Raw genomic sequence first — 20,214 nt, 5'->3', positions numbered from 1 at the left:
AAACACGGGGACGGGGGACTCTAACCCCGATTGTCAACTGCTACCATGTAGACATGTCCCCTGGGAATCTTTCGTTTCCACAGATGAATTGCACTAGTCACTGATTAGGTAACGCTAACCAAGAATCTGATGGTCTTGAACAATCACACATTAGCTTCACCATGTCCTACGGCTCTGAGCTAATTCCATGCTGTCTAGCTCGGTGTGTTTGATATCCAGCCTCCTGGATCCAATGAGTTGGACACAGCCAAATTGTAGATTTTTTTGAGATCGTCAAATGGCAAGACGAAGCTAAAAAGTGCACGATGCTTCAAGAAATGGGCAAAATTCTGAACCATATTAAGTATTGAATCTAAAACAGGAAACAGAATTTAGGCTGGGGGACAGAGATGATTTGCAGAAAATGCCAAGTTCTCACTAATAAATAACCAAAAGGCAACATGATTCACAGATACTGGCCTCCAGACGTCCATACAGACGTCACAACAAATTTATTGGAACTAACATCAGTTGCTCAGGTAACAACATTGAAACGTGAACACTTGAAGCTGCCAGGTCCAAACATCATTTGAGCACACATACCAACAATTTCCGATCCACCACCCCCACCAAGCAAATTCCCCTGAGCATTATTGGAGTCATTATTACCTGTACCTCTGGGACAACAGTCAAACTGCAGGGTTAAGAGCAAGTTCTATTTCCTCCAGGGACCGTCCCTTTGTTTCAACTACATTACCAGCTATGTACAAAACTGCGAGAAGGCAGATTGTTGCAAATCCCAAGTAAACCGTACTGATTCCAAATTTAGTTACCATGCTCAAAAAGTAGAGACCAATGACAAAGTTGGACACCTGTTCCATGGGTAGTCATCATATCCGTTACTAGTAAAGAAAATAGAATACAAGAAATATAAAGCAACAATAGCAGATGCTTATAAAGAAAAATAATTATAACATTTTTCAGGGATAGGTGCCACAGGAGATCAAATACAGTTTTTAGACCAAGGAACGGTGCATGCACATGTTGCAACAATGCAACATATGCTTCTCTGACCATAACTCCATTCATTACCCCGTCTCTCTCACAATGGGAATTGACAACATATAGACAAAGAAAATTAAATAACTCCTAATTTATGATTTAACTCTCTAGGTATGACACTAACTCAAACAAGGAAACTAAAAAGAACTAGAAAAACAAAAAATCCTACATTGTTAACTTCTAAAATAAATTCCTACAGCCCTACTAGAACGAGACCAAAACTGGACCCACTCATCTCCATTCTCCATCAAGAAGGATTTTTCATATTTTCCTTCCTCAAAAAGCATGTCTTAACATTTTTCCAAATATCTCCATCATTGTTAATTTTCTAGGAAAAAGATCTCATTATAGCCTTTATGCAAGCCTGCAAAATCTTCCATGCTTTTGGTGTGCAGATTCAATGGGTCGTCCACTAAATTAGCAGACCCGAACATTAAGCAGTGCTTTGAAACATCCTCTAACAAGATAACAAGGATAGGCTCCACAGAAAATCATGATAATCGAACAGTGGTTCTTTGAAGATCCTCTTGGGGGTGTGGAGAGTATCAAAGACACTTTCTTGAGAAGAGAACACATGTTTAGTTCCCAGATTGAATGGTATTTGACATAAGAAAATGGTGAGCATTGTTGGCAGTAAGCATACCAAGGGTGGGCACAAACCATATTCAACTTTTTTCCATAAGCTAGAGTTGATACAGTACAAACCAGAAACCAATCGTGGCGGCAAGACAATCGGCACTCCTATCAACTTCTCAGCAAATAAAATTAGTTCATTTCTAGAGGTAGACGAGATTTGAAAATCATTAACATTTTCCAAACCAAATTTGTAAAGCTAAATCAAATATTCTCACCCCACCCCTTCTCCAAAAGAGAATAATATATTAAAACAAAATTAAAAGGCTAACTCCACCTTGAAACAAATCAGCTTACTGAAGCAGTAAACAGATCCTCAAAGGTGAGGAACAAAAGTAATTTCTCACTTTAGAAAACGTCAACAATAAACACTAGAGCAAATCTGTAAGATCTGGTTATTCTAAACTTACCCAATGCATGCCCATGCTCAAGGCAACTGCTTTGGCTCTGATTCTGGAAGCAAATATTTCTGGAAGTAGAAGCGCTGGTACAGGTCCCGCCCCCAATGAAAATGACAATACATAGCTGTTTTCAGTTGAATCAAAGTAAAATTAAATATGAGCCATTTTCAGTTGAATCAAAGTAAAATTAAAAATGTCTGATCATGTAGTGAAAACAAAATAAATTTCACTTTGCAGAAACACTAGGGAAATGGGTAGGAGCATTAACTTACAGGACTGTACCAAGAACAGCAAGTGTTCCAGAATATGGGGCAAGAGCTTTCCAAGTGAAGGACAAGGAGAGTAGCAACATTGAAGAAGCCTTGAGAGAAAATGCCACATCAAACAAATGGAAGCAGTGATCAGTATAGGACTTCTTGCCCTCGTAAACAGGAAGTTAGAAACTTTAAAAAGGTGGTCATCCTCAAACATTCCAAAAATTAGATTGCAATGTTGCATAGGTATATCCGGAAACCATCTATATAAATAAAATAAATTGATGTTCTCCAGCAACTCTTACACACAAGACTATTAACATCTTACGTGGCAAATCAAAAACCATGAACAGAAATATCCAACTTGAAAACCCCTTGTGGCACTAAAGTGGTGCTACCATAATACATGAATATCAGCTTCTCTTTTCATTCTTTATTCCCCCCCCCCTTTTTTTTTATTTGTGTGTGTGTGCTTGGAGGGAGGGATGGGGATGTAGGGTCAACAGGATTCTGTAAGTGGATTCTATTTACAATCCGAAGCCCAAATAGGAAAGATATTTTGGACAGTTCTCAATATCTGATATTCTTCACCGACCACATGATTAAAGAAAGGTATATTTAGTTTCTCTCCTCAATAAATCAAGAATAAGATGAAATCTATAGAGCCAGTACCATGTTGAGTAACATCACATGCTTTAACTTTTGTATAGTTCCATTCATGTCCATTGATAAACAGGGAAAAACTAAATATTATCCAGTTAGTGACATTTGTATCCTAGCAAGGCCCTACAAATCCAGCTGATAGATCCAACCAGTAATTTGTTACTTCAATTCTGGTTGGAAACTTGGAACTGAAGATAAAGGAGGGAAGATGAAATTAGAATAAAACTGAGGTGGAACTTTAGTTAACTGATCAAGAGAGTAAGAAGATTCATAGGACTAAATATAATGATTGAGACCATGTTTCAATGTTTGGACCTTACAAACTTAAATGGGTATAGTTTTCAAAATAAAATAAATAAGCACCCAGTTAACTGTTTGAATAAATACAAATAAAATCATGGAATATACAGTAGCTAGAAGAAGTTCTACCATTCCAAAAAAGCTTGTCATTAGGAGGCTTTTCCTTCCTTGCCTGTCCATCAAGGAAGATGCAATGGCCGTGCCTGTAGCGAGATATAACCCAATAACACAGTCAGTTTGCTCTGGATGAATAAAAATCATGTATTCTAGCTTTTGCATTGGATTCAAGGATGTTATGCATGACAAATGACTAACCAAAGACATTTGATGCCCCAACAAGAGCACTTGCTGCAACATCAGATGTAATTCCAGCAGTACGGAACACTGATGTAGAATAGTATACCACTGCATTTATTCCAGCTAACTGCTGAAACAGGAAAAGTGCTGCACCTACACTAACAACTGCAAAGGAGCATATGTTAGAAAACATCAAGGAACTTCATATGTTTTATCATGTTCCAGCACAAAACAGCAATTGCCAAATATATGCACATAAGAAAAAGAGGAGGGAAATGTCTATGCAAAAGACAATATTAATAGAGGAGAGATTTTTTACCCCTCTCAATGAATAGAGACACCTTTAAAATTATCAGACAAATACTAAGGCAAAAGCATCATATAAAAAGGGAATTCATTCTTTAATGCTCTGCTTCAGTGCTTAGGAACTAAAAAACAATTGGCGTAAGGGAAAATCAGTTCAGAAATTTAAAAGAATCGTGTATCATTTGTCAAACAAAAGAGCAAAAAGGATACCAGTAGCAACCACATATGTATGACGTCAGTTTTGCCCCTTATTTTGGTTATTATAGTTCATGATCAGTAACGATAATCTTCACTGGGAAAACTGATAAAAAAAAATAATATGAGACTAAAAATAGTAGCCTATGTTAATACTTCAATTTTTGAGCTGCACTTGCACTAACATAGTAGCATGCAAAATATGACGTAGAAAGGTAGACAATGTGATTAACATATACCTTTAGTTGAAGTAAAATTTTATAGGAGAGCTATAAAATCAGCACAGACGAGTCTGATATTGTGCAGTGAGAAAATAACATATAAGCAAACTTAGTGACAGCTAAAATGAAGACATTGAGATGGATGAGTGGTAAAAGGAAATGATGAAATATTGAATAAAAATCAGAGCTAATTTGGAGTAGCTTTGATACATGATTCTAATAATGTTGAGGTGGCACTGACATGTCCAACAGAACAGAGGCTTTTCAACACTACAGTATCGAGGGAGGATTTGAATCAAACTAAAGGAGTTAAAAGAGTTAAGGGAGGCCTAAGATGATGCTAGGAGAATTAAGAAAAGACATGGACAATCTGGGATTAGTAGATAGTGCAGTTCTGAATAAAGAAGATTGACAAAAAAGGATCCAGGTAGCTAACCCCATTTAGTTGGTATAAAGCTGAGTTGTTGTACCCAATTGAAAACCAAAAAAGGAAAAACAAAGACCACATCACAAGTAATATTACAGGTGGTAATGGGTTACGTTAGTTTGCATAAAACATGCTTCAGTGGAATACAATCTTTATACTGACCATGTAAAGCATCAGAACTGTAGCAGGACAACATCAACATCCAAGCCTTAACCCAACTTAACGAGGGTGGCTACATGGATCCAAAAGAGAGACAATAGAATAGACACTCACAAACAAATATATGCAACTCTTAGAAAAATTAAAAAAAGGAAGGGGGGCAGGGGGGACAAGTAGCATGGTATGAATCTCGCTTTTTAGAGATCTCAAGAATTGTAAAACTCGACCGAGATCTCGGTCCACCCAGCCACTTAAAATCCACCCTCTCAAGCGAGACAAGTCGAGATCTCGACCTGCCTGTGTCACTCTCTCTCGCCATCTCCCGCCTCTGAACTCGTCAAAACCACTCCAAAGCCCTTTTTTGCCCCCTTTTTTGCAGATTCACCCCAGATCATCACCTACAGCAAGGTTTAGCATATCTACATCAAGAAAGGAAAATCAAACAAGGCCATTTGAAGGAGTTCTTCAACCAAGGCCACAACAACTTTCATTGACATAAGCCCAACCTAAAAAGTAAATCCCGAGGCCTAATATGATATAAGGCCTCTACAGAATGTGAAGGTCAGGGGAAGGTCGTCAAGGAAGGTGATTTGCAAAGTAAATCTCGAGCAGGACCCCTGTGTGCATCAAGGGAAGGTCATCAGCAACAAAACATGAAGCATAAGCCATACCCAACACTTCTGCTATGAACATATGATTAATGTTGAACTTATGATGGCTGTATTATTGCACTCTCAAGAGTCAAGAATGTGATGTATTGTACAGATATGGATGGAATTCTATTGCTATTTAAGTTATCTGGAGTATCTAATACACTTGTTTTTCATTTATATATCTTAGAGGTACTATATTTCATGTTTTATAACATTGCATGTTCATTCCTGCAACATCTTGATTTCAAACTTAGGGTCAAGTTAGAACTCATACTTAGGGTTGTTTTATCACAAATAGTGCGTTCAAAAGCCCTAAAAGCTAACTACCAAGCTTGAGCCTAACTGGGCCTTAAATCCCCCGAGATGGGCCCTGAGTTCTATCAAGATGGGCCATCAAAAAATGCAAGATCTCGCTCAAGATCTCACCAACTTTAGCAAGATCTCTTTTTCGAGTGGGCAAGATGGGAATCGAGAGTGAGATCTTGAACCATGGTCCATGACAAGTAGACCATCAACACAAACTCTAGAGATAGACCCTTATTAGCTACAAATCGCTTTAACTGTCCACCATTCTGCTCTAAGCCTTAAAGGGTTGTGCAATCAACGACAGCATCACAACAACAAAGTCCAATAAATGGGGTCGACTGCATAGATCTTAAATCTCCAATCAGCTCTATTTCAGGTCATACCAGGGATAAGGTCTAAGCTAAACATGTCTTTCTTTACCACTTCACTTGAGATTATCTTAGGCCTGCCCCTATTTCTGTTGTTACCCTCAGTTGGGATCATATTACTCCTTTCAACTGGGGCCCATGAAGGCCTCTGTTAAAGTTGAACATGGACATACCATCACAATTCTCTCCAAGTTTATCCGGAATTCTTAATAAAATAAATTTTCTTAAATGTTAATGTTAACCTATGAAAAAATCATGATGGATTAATGCTCTATCTCATGCATTCAAAGAAAAAAGCCTTTGTCAAAACTAAACAAGCTGGCGATATGAATCCTGTTTTGTCATTCTACTCTAGTTAAAGTCACACTTATAAACAAAGGGCAATCCATATCTCTTCTCACCACCTGCATCCTGATCATTTTTTAAGCCTCTATTTTATCTTCTTATTTTCCCTCCTTTTCTGTAATAACACTTCTCTTCCAATATCCACCACATCAGCTCTTACGGGTGCATTCAATGGCACCCCGTTGAACCCTCCAAAACTGTTTTAGTAAGTTCCCAGGCAGTTGCACAATATCTGTTCAGTTTCTAAACCTTTCCATGTTTTATCACTTAAATCATAGCTATTACTTTTGTTTGTGTTGTTGTTTTAAGATGTCAAATGGATTGTTCAGATGACCCTTGACCCTTAAAAAACCAATTGATTAACTGCATCATGTAGTATAGCACATCAAACTTCCCTCTGACACAAAAGGAGCCCTCTAACTTTGGGTGGCATTCATGTGGGTTAATGGTCATCGGAAAATTGTAAACCTGTGGAATACTCTGTTTGTATTGACAATGTTCATTTGCTAATTGTTCAGACAAAAGCTTTCCTTCAATCACTCAACTGACTGCTTTCAGAAACAAGGGTATCTATTAGTATGGTGCAATTCTTCTTCCTCTTCTTTTCTTTTTCTTTTTTTTTTTTGGGCCCGGGGGGGGGGAAGCATGCAGGTCTACCAGTAGCAGACATGTTTTTTTATGGAATAAAATGGGGTGAACAAAAGGGGAAGGTAAACTATACTATTTCCAATGAAATCCTAGAACTCGAGTTTGTTTGGTTCACTGGGATGGGAGAATGAACAGAGAAACTTTATTCAATTTAAGCAGCTTGTCTGCTGGCATGGCACCCATTTTATCCCAACCTATGCTTTAAAAAGTCTCACCATTTTAGGAGGGACTTTGTGGAAAATTTAAAGTGAACTTGTGGAGCCCCACATGGTTTAACTTTCCCTAACATTTCCTTCCTTTATTTTTCTGTCCCCTAACCCCACTTCACATGGTTTCCACACTTTTAACATCCCAACCCTTTTTCTCCTGCAAACAAACGGTCTCTAGCTGATCTCGGGTAAGAGATGAATGCTCTTCTCACTTAAGGGAGAGAGAGAGAAAGAGATATGTGACCATAAGAAGATAGAAAACATAAAACTACATAGATTTCAGACAGCGGGTATTCTAGGCAAAAGGAAAGATAGGCACCACTGGTCGCAAACAACACAACAGAGAGAAATAAAAGCAAATCTGCATAATTTCAACACCAACCATCAAGTTCAACAGAGGAAACTCAATCACCCATATGGAGAATTATAATAGAAATAAAATCAAAAGAGCACCGGAATTATGAGAGTACTTTTCCAATAGCGACTGCTGAAAAGATCAGACCATCCAGCTTCTTGCTCTGTGGAGCCCTGAGCACTTGCTCTTAGATCATGCATAACTTCAGCAACTCTTTCTTTTCCGTAGAGCGTCTTTATGGCTATCTCTGTTTCAGAAGTTTTCCCTTGCTGTAGAAAAAAGAAGTTAGAACCCGATTCCTAACAATAACTTCATAAATCATGACAACACCATACAACACAAGTATACGGATGAAAACACCATAGTGGCTTAATGGTCATATAAAGGAAACCTGAAATAGCCATCGAGGACTTTCAGGGGAAAAGCCCGCTCCCAGTGCCAATAGAACAGAAGGGACAACTGCAATCCCAAACATTGTCCTCCACCTAATTAAAGAAAAGAAGAATTTTGATAAGGAAATACAAAAGCTGGTATAACAGATACAAGATTTCAGATTTAGAGCACCATGTACAGAAAAACTAGCAAGAATTAACCGGGGACAAGTTCTTTAATCCAGCAAACGTAGAGGATATCCCGAAACTAGTACCAACTTAAGCCATTTGGCATGTTGGATATGGTTGGAATTTTGTATACAGGTAAAGCCAAGGTCTACTGCTCACATGTCACGTTACAACCCGGATAGAGCTTGCTAAGGGGTCAAATAATGCATGAAAAATTCAAGACTATCCCCTTAAGAAACTCCAAGTGGACAAGTATTGTAGGAGAGCTTAGGTTGCAAGAGGATAGCATAACATTCCCACAAAATAAGGATTCCAATGAACATAACCAAGACCTGCATACCATGTGACAGGCATATCCCTTTAAAACTCAAAAAGAAAATTTACTGGAGTGCCCATGCTACTGGCCATGATGATGTATGATGAAAAACGTTGGACTGTTAAGAAACGGCAAGTAGAAAAATTAGGTATTGCAAAGAGCCAGAGATGGGGATGGTGACATTGATGTGTGGCAAGTCTAAAAAAGATTCAAAAAGGTACAATCAGACTAGAGCTGAGTTGAAGTTGCCTCTATTCATGTGAAGCTACGGGAAAGTTGTTTGAGTTGGTATGGTCTTGTTCAACTGAGGCCTTGGGAGACATCAATACCAAGTAGTAATCAGGTTCCAATTGAAGGGTTTAAAGGGGTAGAGGATGACCTACATGACCCTAGGAGAAGTTGTGAGGAAAAATATGCATAGTTTGAGCCTCTTATATCAAGTATGGCATTGCATAGAGCTGATTGGAGGAAATGAGCCCTGCAGTTGACCCCATTTATGGGGTATAACCCAGACACTTGTCAACTAAGATAAATTCCAAATTCCTTACTCTAACTGTCTAAGTGGTTAGATTCCTGCAGTATTCCTCATTTCTTTCCTTAGTTCTCTTCCCTAATCCTAGCTTTAGTAATTGAAGTTTTCAGAAGCAATCCAAGCGTATTATAGCAGCTACCAAAGGTTTCATTATTAAGTTTTGCTCTAAAATGATTCTACATCTGGTTTCTCATACTCAGTAACCTCTACACATATAATAATCTGAATCTGCAAATATTTCCAATATATATAGGCTGAAATGTGTCCAATACTTCACCAGCTTTATGCAGTTGTGAGGCAGACATTTGAAACTCTTTAGATAATACATTTTAGTCACCATTTGTTTCTCTTGAAAGACCTTTTTTGTAGTTTTATCATGTGTAGAATCAGACATTCACAATTAAATCAATCCCATTATTCGTAAAGATTAGCCAAATTATTGATAGTTCAAATGCTCTGGATGGCATCTCCTTGGCTTAAGTTCACATTAATCTCTAAGTTCTTCTCTGCCTTTTTTTATATAATAAGCTTAAATTATGTGATCTGAGACTTAAGGAATGAAAACTATATGTAGACCGACTTGACAAAATTTCATAGTTATGCTACCTTAGTAAATTTTCACATTCGGTTTTTCACTGTCGTATGCCTTCAGCCCACATTTAACAATGTGTCCTGGGATAGCATTTATTGTTGGGATGGGTAATTGCACCAATTTTTCTCACAACAGCAATAATAGTAAGAATGTAAGAAGAAGGGTAGTAAACTAGTAGTACTTGATCAATTAATAATTATTATTATTTATTATAATATCAACTGCTTTTGAATCTAGTGTAAAATAGATCTGGATGAAACATGATACTTTCTCTCTGTGATCTATAAATGATAATAGAAATACCATAGAGGATTTCCCGCCAACGGTAACCCAGCTACCAGTGCTGCCAGAATTCCAATGCAAATGAAAAGCTGATTGACAGATCCAAGGGCACCACGAATTTCCGTGGGTGATATCTGGACATAAGGGATGGTAATTACCCAAATATTAAAAAGATACAAAGATATAATCCTAATGAGCATATTGGCAATTTCGCATGCACTGGTATAGTACCTCAGATATGTAAAGTGGCACAATAGCAGATGAGATACCAATTCCAATTCCAGCAAGTAAGCGGCCTACTATCATTGTCTGTACACTCTGTGCTGTAGCACTGGAACAGTATTTCAGACCAGGTCAGATACAGCATACACTACCAACAGAACTCCAAAAACTTAAATATTAATACAAAGGACAAACCATAGAAATGCCCCAACTGCAAGCGGGATTGCATCAAGTTGAAAAGTCTTAGTTCGACCAAACTGATCGGCCAATGATCCTCCAGTAAACGAACCAATGGTGGCACCAGCTAAGGTTGAGCTAACAACCCATCCTAACCAAAACATTGAACTGCATAAGCACTTAATTCCAGTACATGAACACAAAACACTGAAATTCCAATGGTGCAAAGCATAACTAAAATCTGTAAAGACATAATCCAGATGACAACAGTAAAGCAGGAAATTAAATAGATTCTTACGATATAAAAAGGAAAGACTAAAATTTTGAACACCATAAAGGGTTGCTCTCATTCTATTTGGCCTATTTTTTGGGATTAGGTAGGGGGTAATACAAAGAGGATTTTACCCCTACCATACACCATTTCCCCTCAAGTAGAACATTTACTCACATAAGAAGGCATAAAACCTACTATACAATCCTAATAAGATACTCCCTTAAAATCAGTCAACTCAGACACCATGGATGCAACAGCTCAAGCACCCTTTGAAAGACATGGTCTGCCAAAGAGGTGCCAGCTCAAAAATCCTGGCGCCTTTATTCTGCAAAGGCTCCAGCAAATCACATTCATATTAGGTAGCACGAAGGCAAAGGATAAGCTTTTAACATCGCAAGACATAATCATGAACTGAAGAGGACTCGAACTCTCGAAGGTAGAAGAGTAGAAGTCCAAAGCAATTACACAAATGTAATTTAACAAGATCCGAGGGAATGAATACAGAAGCGACAGGATCCCTTTTCTGATTACTAAGAAACATATTACAAAGAGAAAATAATATGGGTGAAATAGGTGAGGAAGGCATGAAGGTTGTCTGCTAACAGTAGATATGTCTTAAATTGGAAAGACAGTACAGGATTCATAAATATGGTTTGATTTAGTGGAGTTACGTTATTGGATAGAAAAGAGAACCAAAAAAAGGAGCATGTAGGACAAATAGAATAGGAAACATTTGAATTTCATCAAATAGAAATGAAGCTTAAGGACCACGCACGTGATCCAGGTCCCCCTTTAGATATAGAAAGAAAAAGAAAGAGTACTTGCCTTTTAACGCAGTGTTCTCAGCAATTCCCAGATCTTTAGCTAGGTACTCGAGAGCCCCATTGACCACACTGCAGCAGACGGACGAGTATATGATAAGCGGCACTGCTATTCATGCCTTTATTCAACCTTCCTGAATATAATATTAAAGAAAATGCAACACAATGTACGTTTTGGAGAAATATAATTTCAAGTACCAGTAATAAAAGCAGGACACTATTTTCTATAAACTATTAACGCACCCTAGATGATATCCAAACAAAATTGCACCAAGACAAGCAACGCCAACATAGGGCAAAACTGTTCCAGATGATTTCCCTTGAGGCTTGGTTAAGCCAATACCCTGATCTTCACCTGCAATACAGAAAACGTGACATCATATGCTTGAAAAGTGCAAAAGTCAAACAAATTCTGGAAGTTCCTATAAGTGTATGAACATTTCCATGAAGAATTAGCCAAATCTTTATTACAGGTTTTTAAATGGTTAGAATGAAAGAGTTCACACGCTGTCAACCAGGAAGAGAGAGGGGAAGCAAAGAAAGTAAAGAAACTGCCAACATAACAAGGCACAATCAAACTTGGATTCATCCACATCAACAATTCAGTATTAATATTCTTCAGATGCAATACGAGGGAAATACAATCCAAAGCCAAAAAAAGGGAGGTATTTTGACTTCCTATATAGAGGAGATATGCATGCTCACATCGTACAATGTCTTGACAATATTTATATCAATTATTGCTTCCAATTCCCGTTGGGAAATCAAGCTTGATCAATGGACCATAACTCTTTGAAAGGAGATCGAAAAGAACTATCAACTAAGCAATACAAGCCAGACTTACTAAGAGATGGCCTTGTTAATTAAAATATTAGATTGCCTGCCATATTAATAAAGGATAGGAAAACCCCAGCCTGCATCCCAAGCACAAGAATAACATTTATAGATCTGCAATTAGCCGCAAGAATGCTTGTCTTTTACAGACACCACAGACACAAACAAAAGTATTGCATCCTCTTTGGTCTACAAAAGTTACCAAAGACGCAAAAAAAATGGCTCTAAATTTGAAGTACCCAGAAAACATAGAGTAATGATTGAGTCAATACTAGCCTTTTTGGAAATAACCCAGGGCTATCATGGGCAATGAAATTGCAGATAGAAGAAATGCACTAGAAAAAATACGGTGGTCACAAAGTCATTTACTTGCTCATATTGAAAAAATTTACCGGACTCGAATCTAGTAATAGTCTCGAAACCCCTGATATCAAGATTGTTGCCGAATTTACCATTGAAAGCAATGTAAGCCCATGAAAATTTTGCCAGAAAGTACGACATGAAACAAGCAAAGGACAGGGGGAAAAAAAGGAGGGGATCAAAAGACACAATTTTTTCTTTTTTTTTTGTTGGTTAATAACTTTATTTATCCCAAATCTAGACGGAGACAATGAAGTCACAATGGATTAGCACCACCGGTTTAAAATAAAGTGTACTAGTCATAATGGGATTCTATATGAGGCGTGGCAGACAAACCTGAAGCTTGAGCCTTGACTGGTCTAGCCTTCAGAGATGGCCTGAAGATTGAATCCACTCTCATCCTTGCAGGAGCAAGTTGTGCTCCCATAACCAATGAAGCAACGCGTGACCCACAGCCAGAAGCTCTATCTGTCAGGGAAAGATTCCTCAGACTTGAACTTCTATTTCCAAGTCCACCGAAACTATAAAAGACCCTACGGTTCTGAAGCTCAGAACCTACACTTCCCTTTAAAGTATAACTTGACGCTTGCATGTTGCTTAACCTGCGAAGTAGTCTAATTTAATAAGTAATATAGAAGAAGAAAGAAAGAAAAAAAAGAGAAAAAAAAGAGAAAAAAAAGGGGTACTTCGTCAAAAAGAAACGGACTTGGTAGAAACACTGAAATGAAAATATGTACAAACCGGAAAACCAAATATGTCCAAACCGGAAAACCACAACTCGAATAGATCCGACAAAAGGAAAAAGAAAATGTGAAATAAAAAGTCGATTGAGATCCGAAAGCGACTTCCAAGTTCCAAGGATCAAAGGAACATAAAAAATGGAGGACGTGAATCATACAGAGAATTTTGTTGGCATAGACGATCATACTGATAAACATATTGTAAAAATTAAGAGACTTAAATCAGTAGATCGGGAAAAAAACCAACGGTGAAATGAAACCAGAACTGCCGAGGATCAAGAGAAGAAGGGAAACCTCAAAAGGTAACTACAATATCACGAAGCTCAAAACTCTCTCTTTCTCTCTGTAGTTCTTCCGACTGTGTGAAGGTGAACTGCAGAGAATCAAAAGGGACTAGTAATTGTATGAAACTAGGAGTCTTCGATGACAACACGTGTTTACAAATAAAGATTAGCAGTGAAACAATGCAGAGGGGGTAACAGGGTAGCGGAGAACTCAAGCCAGATGGTAATAGGCTATACACTTATACTCACTCTCACACTATCTCCCTCAGTGCTTCCTCTTCTCCCTAAATATGTACTCTCTTATTCTTTGCTGTGCTTACCGGTCACGACGCAGATCTCGGATCTGATGCCGAGGATGCTCTCTGTAAATGTGCTTTTTAACAATTCGCAAAGTAACTAAATCGTCTTTATATAATTTTGAGACCCTGTACCAAAACCAAAAGTTTTCAATATCCGAAGTCACTCGGCTGAGCGAGTCTAACTCGGTTTGCTGAGCGAATTTTTAAAGCACTAACCCCTTATTTTATATTTAAAAAATATAGAAATTTCAAAATAAACTTTTTTTTCAATTCGCCTTAGGATGACAATGCAATTTGTTTTTTTTTTTTTTTTTCTTTTTTTTTCAAACACTTGATTGTCAAATGTGCGACTTGGACTTCTTGGCTTCTTGAGCCCTCTCTTGGGAATGTGGATCATCTGGATCATCTCCATTCTCCCCTGACAGGAGCTCTCTCGGCTTGGCCATCGAAAATCTCTCCTGCCAGTAGGGATAAATGAAAGCACAAATGCACCCGGTCTTGAGGCTCAAATCCACTACGACTTCATCATAAATATAGAATGGAGCGAATATCTTTATCCAAATAGTGGTCTATCCATATGGGCAACCAAACATTGAAAGACACAGACATGGCGATTCAAATGAACTTTTTGTAGAGTATTTTCTGTTTTCGTGTAAGATTAAAAAAATCCATATTTTTTATATATAGTTAACAAGTTCAAAGTTCAAACAATGGAGGTCCAAGATTTTCTAATCCATATATCAATTTTTTTTTTTTTTTTATCCATACATCATATTAGATCCATGCATTAAAGGCCTGTTTGGTTACTTGAGTCTGGAGATATTAAAAATCTAAATATTTCAAATTTATGGAGTCATGGTTCATAAAATTAACTGTTTGTTTAGCCTGAATATTTGAAATGAAATATGTAAATTCATCTTGAAAAAACATCTATAGAGTCATGGTTCAAATGTTTAGAGTTTTTATAATAGGGGTGAAATCTCTAGATTCACCTCATACCCATAAATCTACAGATTCACAAAGATTTTACCTCATACCCATAAATCTACAGATTCACATTTTCATTGTAAAAAGATGAATCCCTATATTTCATGAATCTAGAGATTCACACAATCAAATGGGTATAAATCTTCCATTTGTGAATCCAAAGATTTCAAATCTCTGGATTCATGTAACCAAACAAGCCCTAAGAGATCTATATGACTGACTCATCGGGTGGTTGGGTTTTTTGACAAGACTGTCCCTATCCTTAATCCCTAAAAGTGGAAGTGCCTTATTTCATTAATCAACATAGGACTATCTACGAAGAGGTTATTTGATCTCTCTATGAATAATACAGATTGAGAGAATAATAGATACTCACAAGCACTCCTTAGATGATCAAGGTTAGACTATTTGAGATCACAGGTGAAGAAAACCCGAGTTAGAAGTTTTCTTCTCAAATTCAATGTTCCAATGAGTTTTAGGTCTGTTCCTCTCCTCAGTTAATGCATGCTCGAACAGCTTGTTCTTGTCAAGCTTAATTAATCGAGGAGTTTTAGATCCAACAGACCAGGAGAGAGTAGGATGAGGAAACGATGATCGACGAGGCATGGTTCAGGAAGGACTAGTAGGAGAGAGTTGATTGGTCACATCCTCACCCAATTTGTGGGGAGGAGAAGGTTGATTGGTCAGCCCAAGACCAAGGGCAATGAGTTTGGGACTGAGGTCAGAAAGCAGGGGCTCTTGGTCGGGTTGGCTGCTACTCTAACCACGTTTAGGACCTCCTTAAAGTTGTCCAAATCATCATCTACTTCAAAAAGAGTCTGAGTGTGTTTGGGAAGATTGTTTGGGAGTAGATTGTTCGTGGAATTCATTGACATCTAGATCTACAAGGACACCCTTCTCGGTCTGGCCACTATCCCCCTCACTGATGTATCCTCTCGAGTTATAGTGATGCGCATGGTACAAAATTCGGTCGAAATGTGCGAAATAAATGCGAAACGAAACTCATGAGGACCGAAAAAAAAGTTATCAGTTTTGATTGAAACTGTCGAAATTTCATCGAAACTTGGTTCAACCCAGTTGGACCAGCTGGTTCATGAGAAAAAAAATTCCCAAATTTCGTGGGAAACTTGGGAAATTTTGTGGAAAACTTGGGAAATTTTGTGGAAACCTGGGAAATTTTATGGAAACTTGGTATTTTTTCCTATAAATTTTGTAGCTTTTCGAAATTTTCAATTTTTTTGTTTATTTCATGTTTCTCCAAATACCCTCTCCATCAGGACTTCCCTATCCAAAGTGCGTATTCTCTCAAGCTGGTTATCTTAAGCATGTTGATGACCAGACTCATAAAGTTACAGTTGTTGATTACCTTGACAACCATAGGCATAAAATGTCATGGGATGTTTATGTTCATTGGTTGGAGGAGAGGATGTTACGGGCATAGTACTACTCAGCTCACAGGATGAATCCACTCTTGGCACTCCTCTTAGCACTAAGTTGTATTTTCCTTTTTTTTTTCCTTTTATTATCAACTATTTTGAAGCTATAAATTATATATTGAATGTTATATGCTTAAGTAGTTAAGTATATAATGTACTTTTTGGACAACTCTACATTGATGTTATGTACATTGAATGACATATCAATATTGATTTTTTTAACAAAATACAACCAATGTGTTATTTATACTCTAATTAGCTTAAATACAGAATCCCACCCCAAAATACTCTATAAAACCTGTTGAAACTTGATGTCGAAACTTGTACGGAAAAATCTTCGGTTTCCTCAATATTTCCCAAGTTTCCACCTAAGTTTCCCATTTTAACTCTATTTCGAAACTTAAGCTTCCCTCGAATTTTTTATCATGGTGATGCATTACAGTTATATTGATGTTGCTCCCGACTAAACCTCATTTCGTGCCGAAGACGATGAGTCCTGCAAAAAGGGTTAGACGCGGGCCGGCTAGAATATCGGACAACAACCTCTAATGGCTTAATCAGACAGTGAACAGATTAAGGTCCCGTGCAAGGATTTCACAAAACTATGCTCATAATGTATTGGATGCTTACCGGAGGTAAGTGTCTTGGTATTTGTACTGTAAGTATTACCTTTTATGTACTTGGTAAGTTTACTCGAAAAATGCTGTTGTTTCTCCTGAGATTATGCCTCATTGTTGTTGGTCCTACTCGATCGGTGACTGAAGTTGACCTTTCCAATTGAGAATGGTTGCCATATTAGTCCAGCGCACGCTACGCCTTGATCAAGCTGGTCGGTTATTGTTCCGACTATATGGCATGCGGAGCCCCGGCCGGGTCTGACCCAGTCGGGTAGGAAACTTCCGTATCATATAGCTCTGGTGGTCTTCCCCTTGCCCTTGCCCTTGCCCTTCCTATATCTATCCATCAAAGGAAAATTGAACAGCTAAGAAAATGAATTGAAAAAGACAAGAAAGAGAAACTTACTAACCAGGGGATGAACGGCTAGAAACCAATTAAGACAACAGTTGGGATCAAGCAATGATCAAATCCCTTGAGCAATAATGATGCAATAGGTTGTTTGATTTTTTTCTTTATGAGGATAAATTGTTTTTTTGGTTTATTAATTTTATATTGACATAATAGACATTAAACATCTAACTATAATTGTCACTAATTACCATTATAAGTGATGAGGGCAATAGTAATTTCATAAAAAATATGATAATTTTAGTCATTAAGTTGTAATATAAGAGACAACAGTAATTATACCTGACTTTTTTTTTAAGGGAGGGGTTGAAGATTTTCCCATGCAGTTGTAAAAAATTTAATTGAGTTTGCTCTGTTTATTGAAAGTTCTTCTCCTATCCTCTTCGGCTTTTGTATTCCTAGTTAGGTACATTAAGTTTTATTTTTTTCATCTATTTCCTATGCTGGTTGAAACCCTCAATAAAATTATATTTAAATGTTTTTTTTTTGGTAAACTGCATTTACTCAGAAAAGCAAGACAAAAACATGAGGTCCTGATCACAAGGGTCAAGGATCCACGAGGACGAAATAGGCCAAATTATCTTGGTTGCAGCTAGGGAGTGGGCTAAAATAATTAAGAATAAAATCACACATAAAGTTAAGAATTCTTTCTATTGTTTTAGTATAGCTAGTATAAGTTTTCTAAGTATTCCTATTGATGAGGAGGGAATGGCGAATGCGTTAATGGTGGTGGAATGAAGCATTGGAACTTGTCAATGCAAGGTTGGTAGAATGGTAAGATCCATATCAATGCAAGGTTAGTAGAGTGGTAAGATCAATACTTCTCAGTAAAAAGGTAATGGATTCAACCCTTGCGAACGACAAAACTCCCTAAGAATGTAATCGAGGTGCGCACAAGCTGACGCGGATGAACTTCGGACACAAAAAATGAAGCATTGGAATCAAGATAGGTGGCATATAATTATATGCCATGAGTGTAAGAATAAATTTCAATTTACACAAGTTTTTTTTATTTTTTATCAATGATGATATAAATAACATGGAGACTTCAAATGATTGAAGTATCATGTGATGACGGATAATTAAGATTGATGTTGGTATGGCAGGTGGATCCAGATGGAAAGACACTGAGACGAATACCAGAACCAGGAAACAGAGATGAAAAAGAGATGCAGTGAAGAAGTCTGGAAATGATGATGCACCTGAGTCACACCCGAGCTCGCTTGAGTGCAAGCCAAACTGCCAAACTACCAAACCGCCAAACCTCGAGTTCGCACCTCCTATCTACGGATCTGCGGCATTGGACCAAGTCAACCAGATGAGACTTTTGTGTATTTTTAGGACGATCAACATTAAAATAATAAAACTTTTTAAGTATTGTCCCACTCACGTTCATCCAGCTTCATGGATCGGTGTCCATTTGCTACCCAATCCATTCTGTTCAACTAAAAGGTCACTTAACCTTTTCCTTTGAAATAAATAAGATCAGAAAGCTTCTACCAAAAAAAAAAAAAAGATCAGAAAGCTACTTCAATTTACAGGTGAATGAACGAAAGTTGAGTATAGCACTCAGCAAGAATTAACGCAAGTGCCTTCTCCTCTGTTTTTCGTTTCTTGTCCCTTCTCCCCAAAACCCAAATGCAGGAGATTACAAAACTCCATCTTCTCTGAATCCTTGATTTTGATGTCATCTCATTTCCCTTGGATATTTGTGGGCTGTTGGCCCTTTTTTGAATTTTCTTATCTGAGCTCTGGGTTCTGGTTTTGAATGACTTGATAGATTTGAGACGAAAGGTCTTGAGAAATCTGGACGTTAATTTGCTTTGATGGAAGACATTGGGAGGTGTTAGAGATAAGGAGGAAGGGGGGGGGGCGAGCGGGATAATGGGCTCGAAGGCGGAAGGTCCTTCGGTGGCGGTACCTGCCGTTCGTAGAGATCCATATGAGGTATTGAGCGTATCCAAGGATTCTTCCGACCAGGAGATCAAGACAGCGTATAGAAAGCTTGCTCTCAAGTGAGTTCACATAACCTCCTCGGTCTTCGAGAATTACAATGTATTATTTTTTTACCCTTTGAGAATTTTTTGCTTTTTTTTTTTGGAACTTACAAACTGAATGACCGTGAGGTCGTATAAGAAAAACCAAAACTATGAAATTAGAGCTCCGGTGTGAGTTCCAGTTGGTGTTTTGTGATCGCAAGGTCAAAATTCCTCATGCCCTAATCGTTTCGGACCGATCATACAAGGGTAAAAACGAAACAAAACAGAGAAGACAATCAACGATGCGGAGTTCGGCGAGCCTACTCTCCGGGACTCGGTGTGAATCCAATCCACTATGGTTTGGGTGATTCAAACTAAAGAAGAAAACGCAAGGAACATATAACCTGTAATACACCGTCTCTGGTTCTCATAAGACCATCGACGATCGCCTTGCTCATCGATCGGCCCTATCTTTCCATCATCAACAACCACCTGCCATAGGTCGAAGATCAGCGAACGCCATGACAAACCTCGGCTTCAGAACCCGTGGAGGCAAACCAAATCAGAAACGAGTTGCATAACTCGTGCGAACCAAAACCCCAGCCCTAATATAATAGGCTTGAACCATATGAACCAAAGCCGGTTCGGTTCAACACTAATAATACAAGATTACCGATTACCCCAACATTCTCCCCTTATCGATCCCCAAAGA

At 38.0% G+C, this 20,214-nt stretch overlaps 2 protein-coding genes across 10 annotated transcripts in view; one reads left to right on the top strand and one right to left on the bottom strand.

The window, feature by feature from the left end:
• Positions 1-193: 193 nt before the first annotated feature.
• Positions 194-14,195, bottom strand: PGLCT (plastidic GLC translocator). Of its 4 annotated transcripts, XM_089140263.1 has the most exons (15): positions 14,025-14,160; positions 13,786-13,864; positions 13,088-13,353; positions 11,801-11,912; positions 11,562-11,629; positions 10,481-10,613; positions 10,295-10,394; positions 10,085-10,197; positions 8,173-8,266; positions 7,897-8,050; positions 3,608-3,754; positions 3,422-3,495; positions 2,348-2,436; positions 2,085-2,199; positions 195-851 (listed from the first exon to the last, which is right to left on the bottom strand). In XM_089140263.1, exons 3-15 carry the CDS (start codon positions 13,341-13,343, stop codon positions 669-671), a joined length of 1,638 nt encoding a protein of 545 aa, XP_088996389.1. In that variant the 5' UTR covers positions 13,344-13,353; positions 13,786-13,864; positions 14,025-14,160; the 3' UTR covers positions 195-668. The 4 variants fall into 4 exon arrangements, with proteins under 4 accessions (XP_088996390.1, XP_088996391.1, XP_088996389.1 ...); XM_089140264.1 differs by lacking the exon at positions 13,786-13,864 and having other exon boundaries at positions 194-851; positions 14,096-14,195; XM_089140265.1 differs by lacking the exon at positions 13,786-13,864 and having other exon boundaries at positions 194-851.
• Positions 14,196-19,394: 5,199 nt separating this feature from the next.
• Positions 19,395-20,214, top strand: part of LOC149001072 (chaperone protein dnaJ 15-like) — a 45,731-nt gene continuing 44,911 nt past the window's right edge. For all 6 annotated transcript variants that reach the window (XR_016170757.1, XR_016170754.1, XR_016170755.1 and 3 more), the window contains exon 1: positions 19,395-19,538. Coding sequence is in view for 1 of the 6 variants with exons in the window: in XM_089140266.1 (XP_088996392.1) it covers positions 19,408-19,538 (131 nt within the window). In the remaining 5 variants the exon portion in view is untranslated. The remainder of the gene's footprint in view (positions 19,539-20,214) is intronic.

Source organism: Hakea prostrata, chromosome 11 (assembly GCF_041222555.1).
Source record: "Hakea prostrata isolate BN-2017 chromosome 11, UWA_Hpros_2, whole genome shotgun sequence".
NCBI lineage: Eukaryota > Viridiplantae > Streptophyta > Magnoliopsida > Proteales > Proteaceae > Hakea > Hakea prostrata.
The sequence above is the reverse complement of the archived record's forward strand: the minus strand, read 5'-3'. Positions and strand labels throughout refer to the sequence as shown.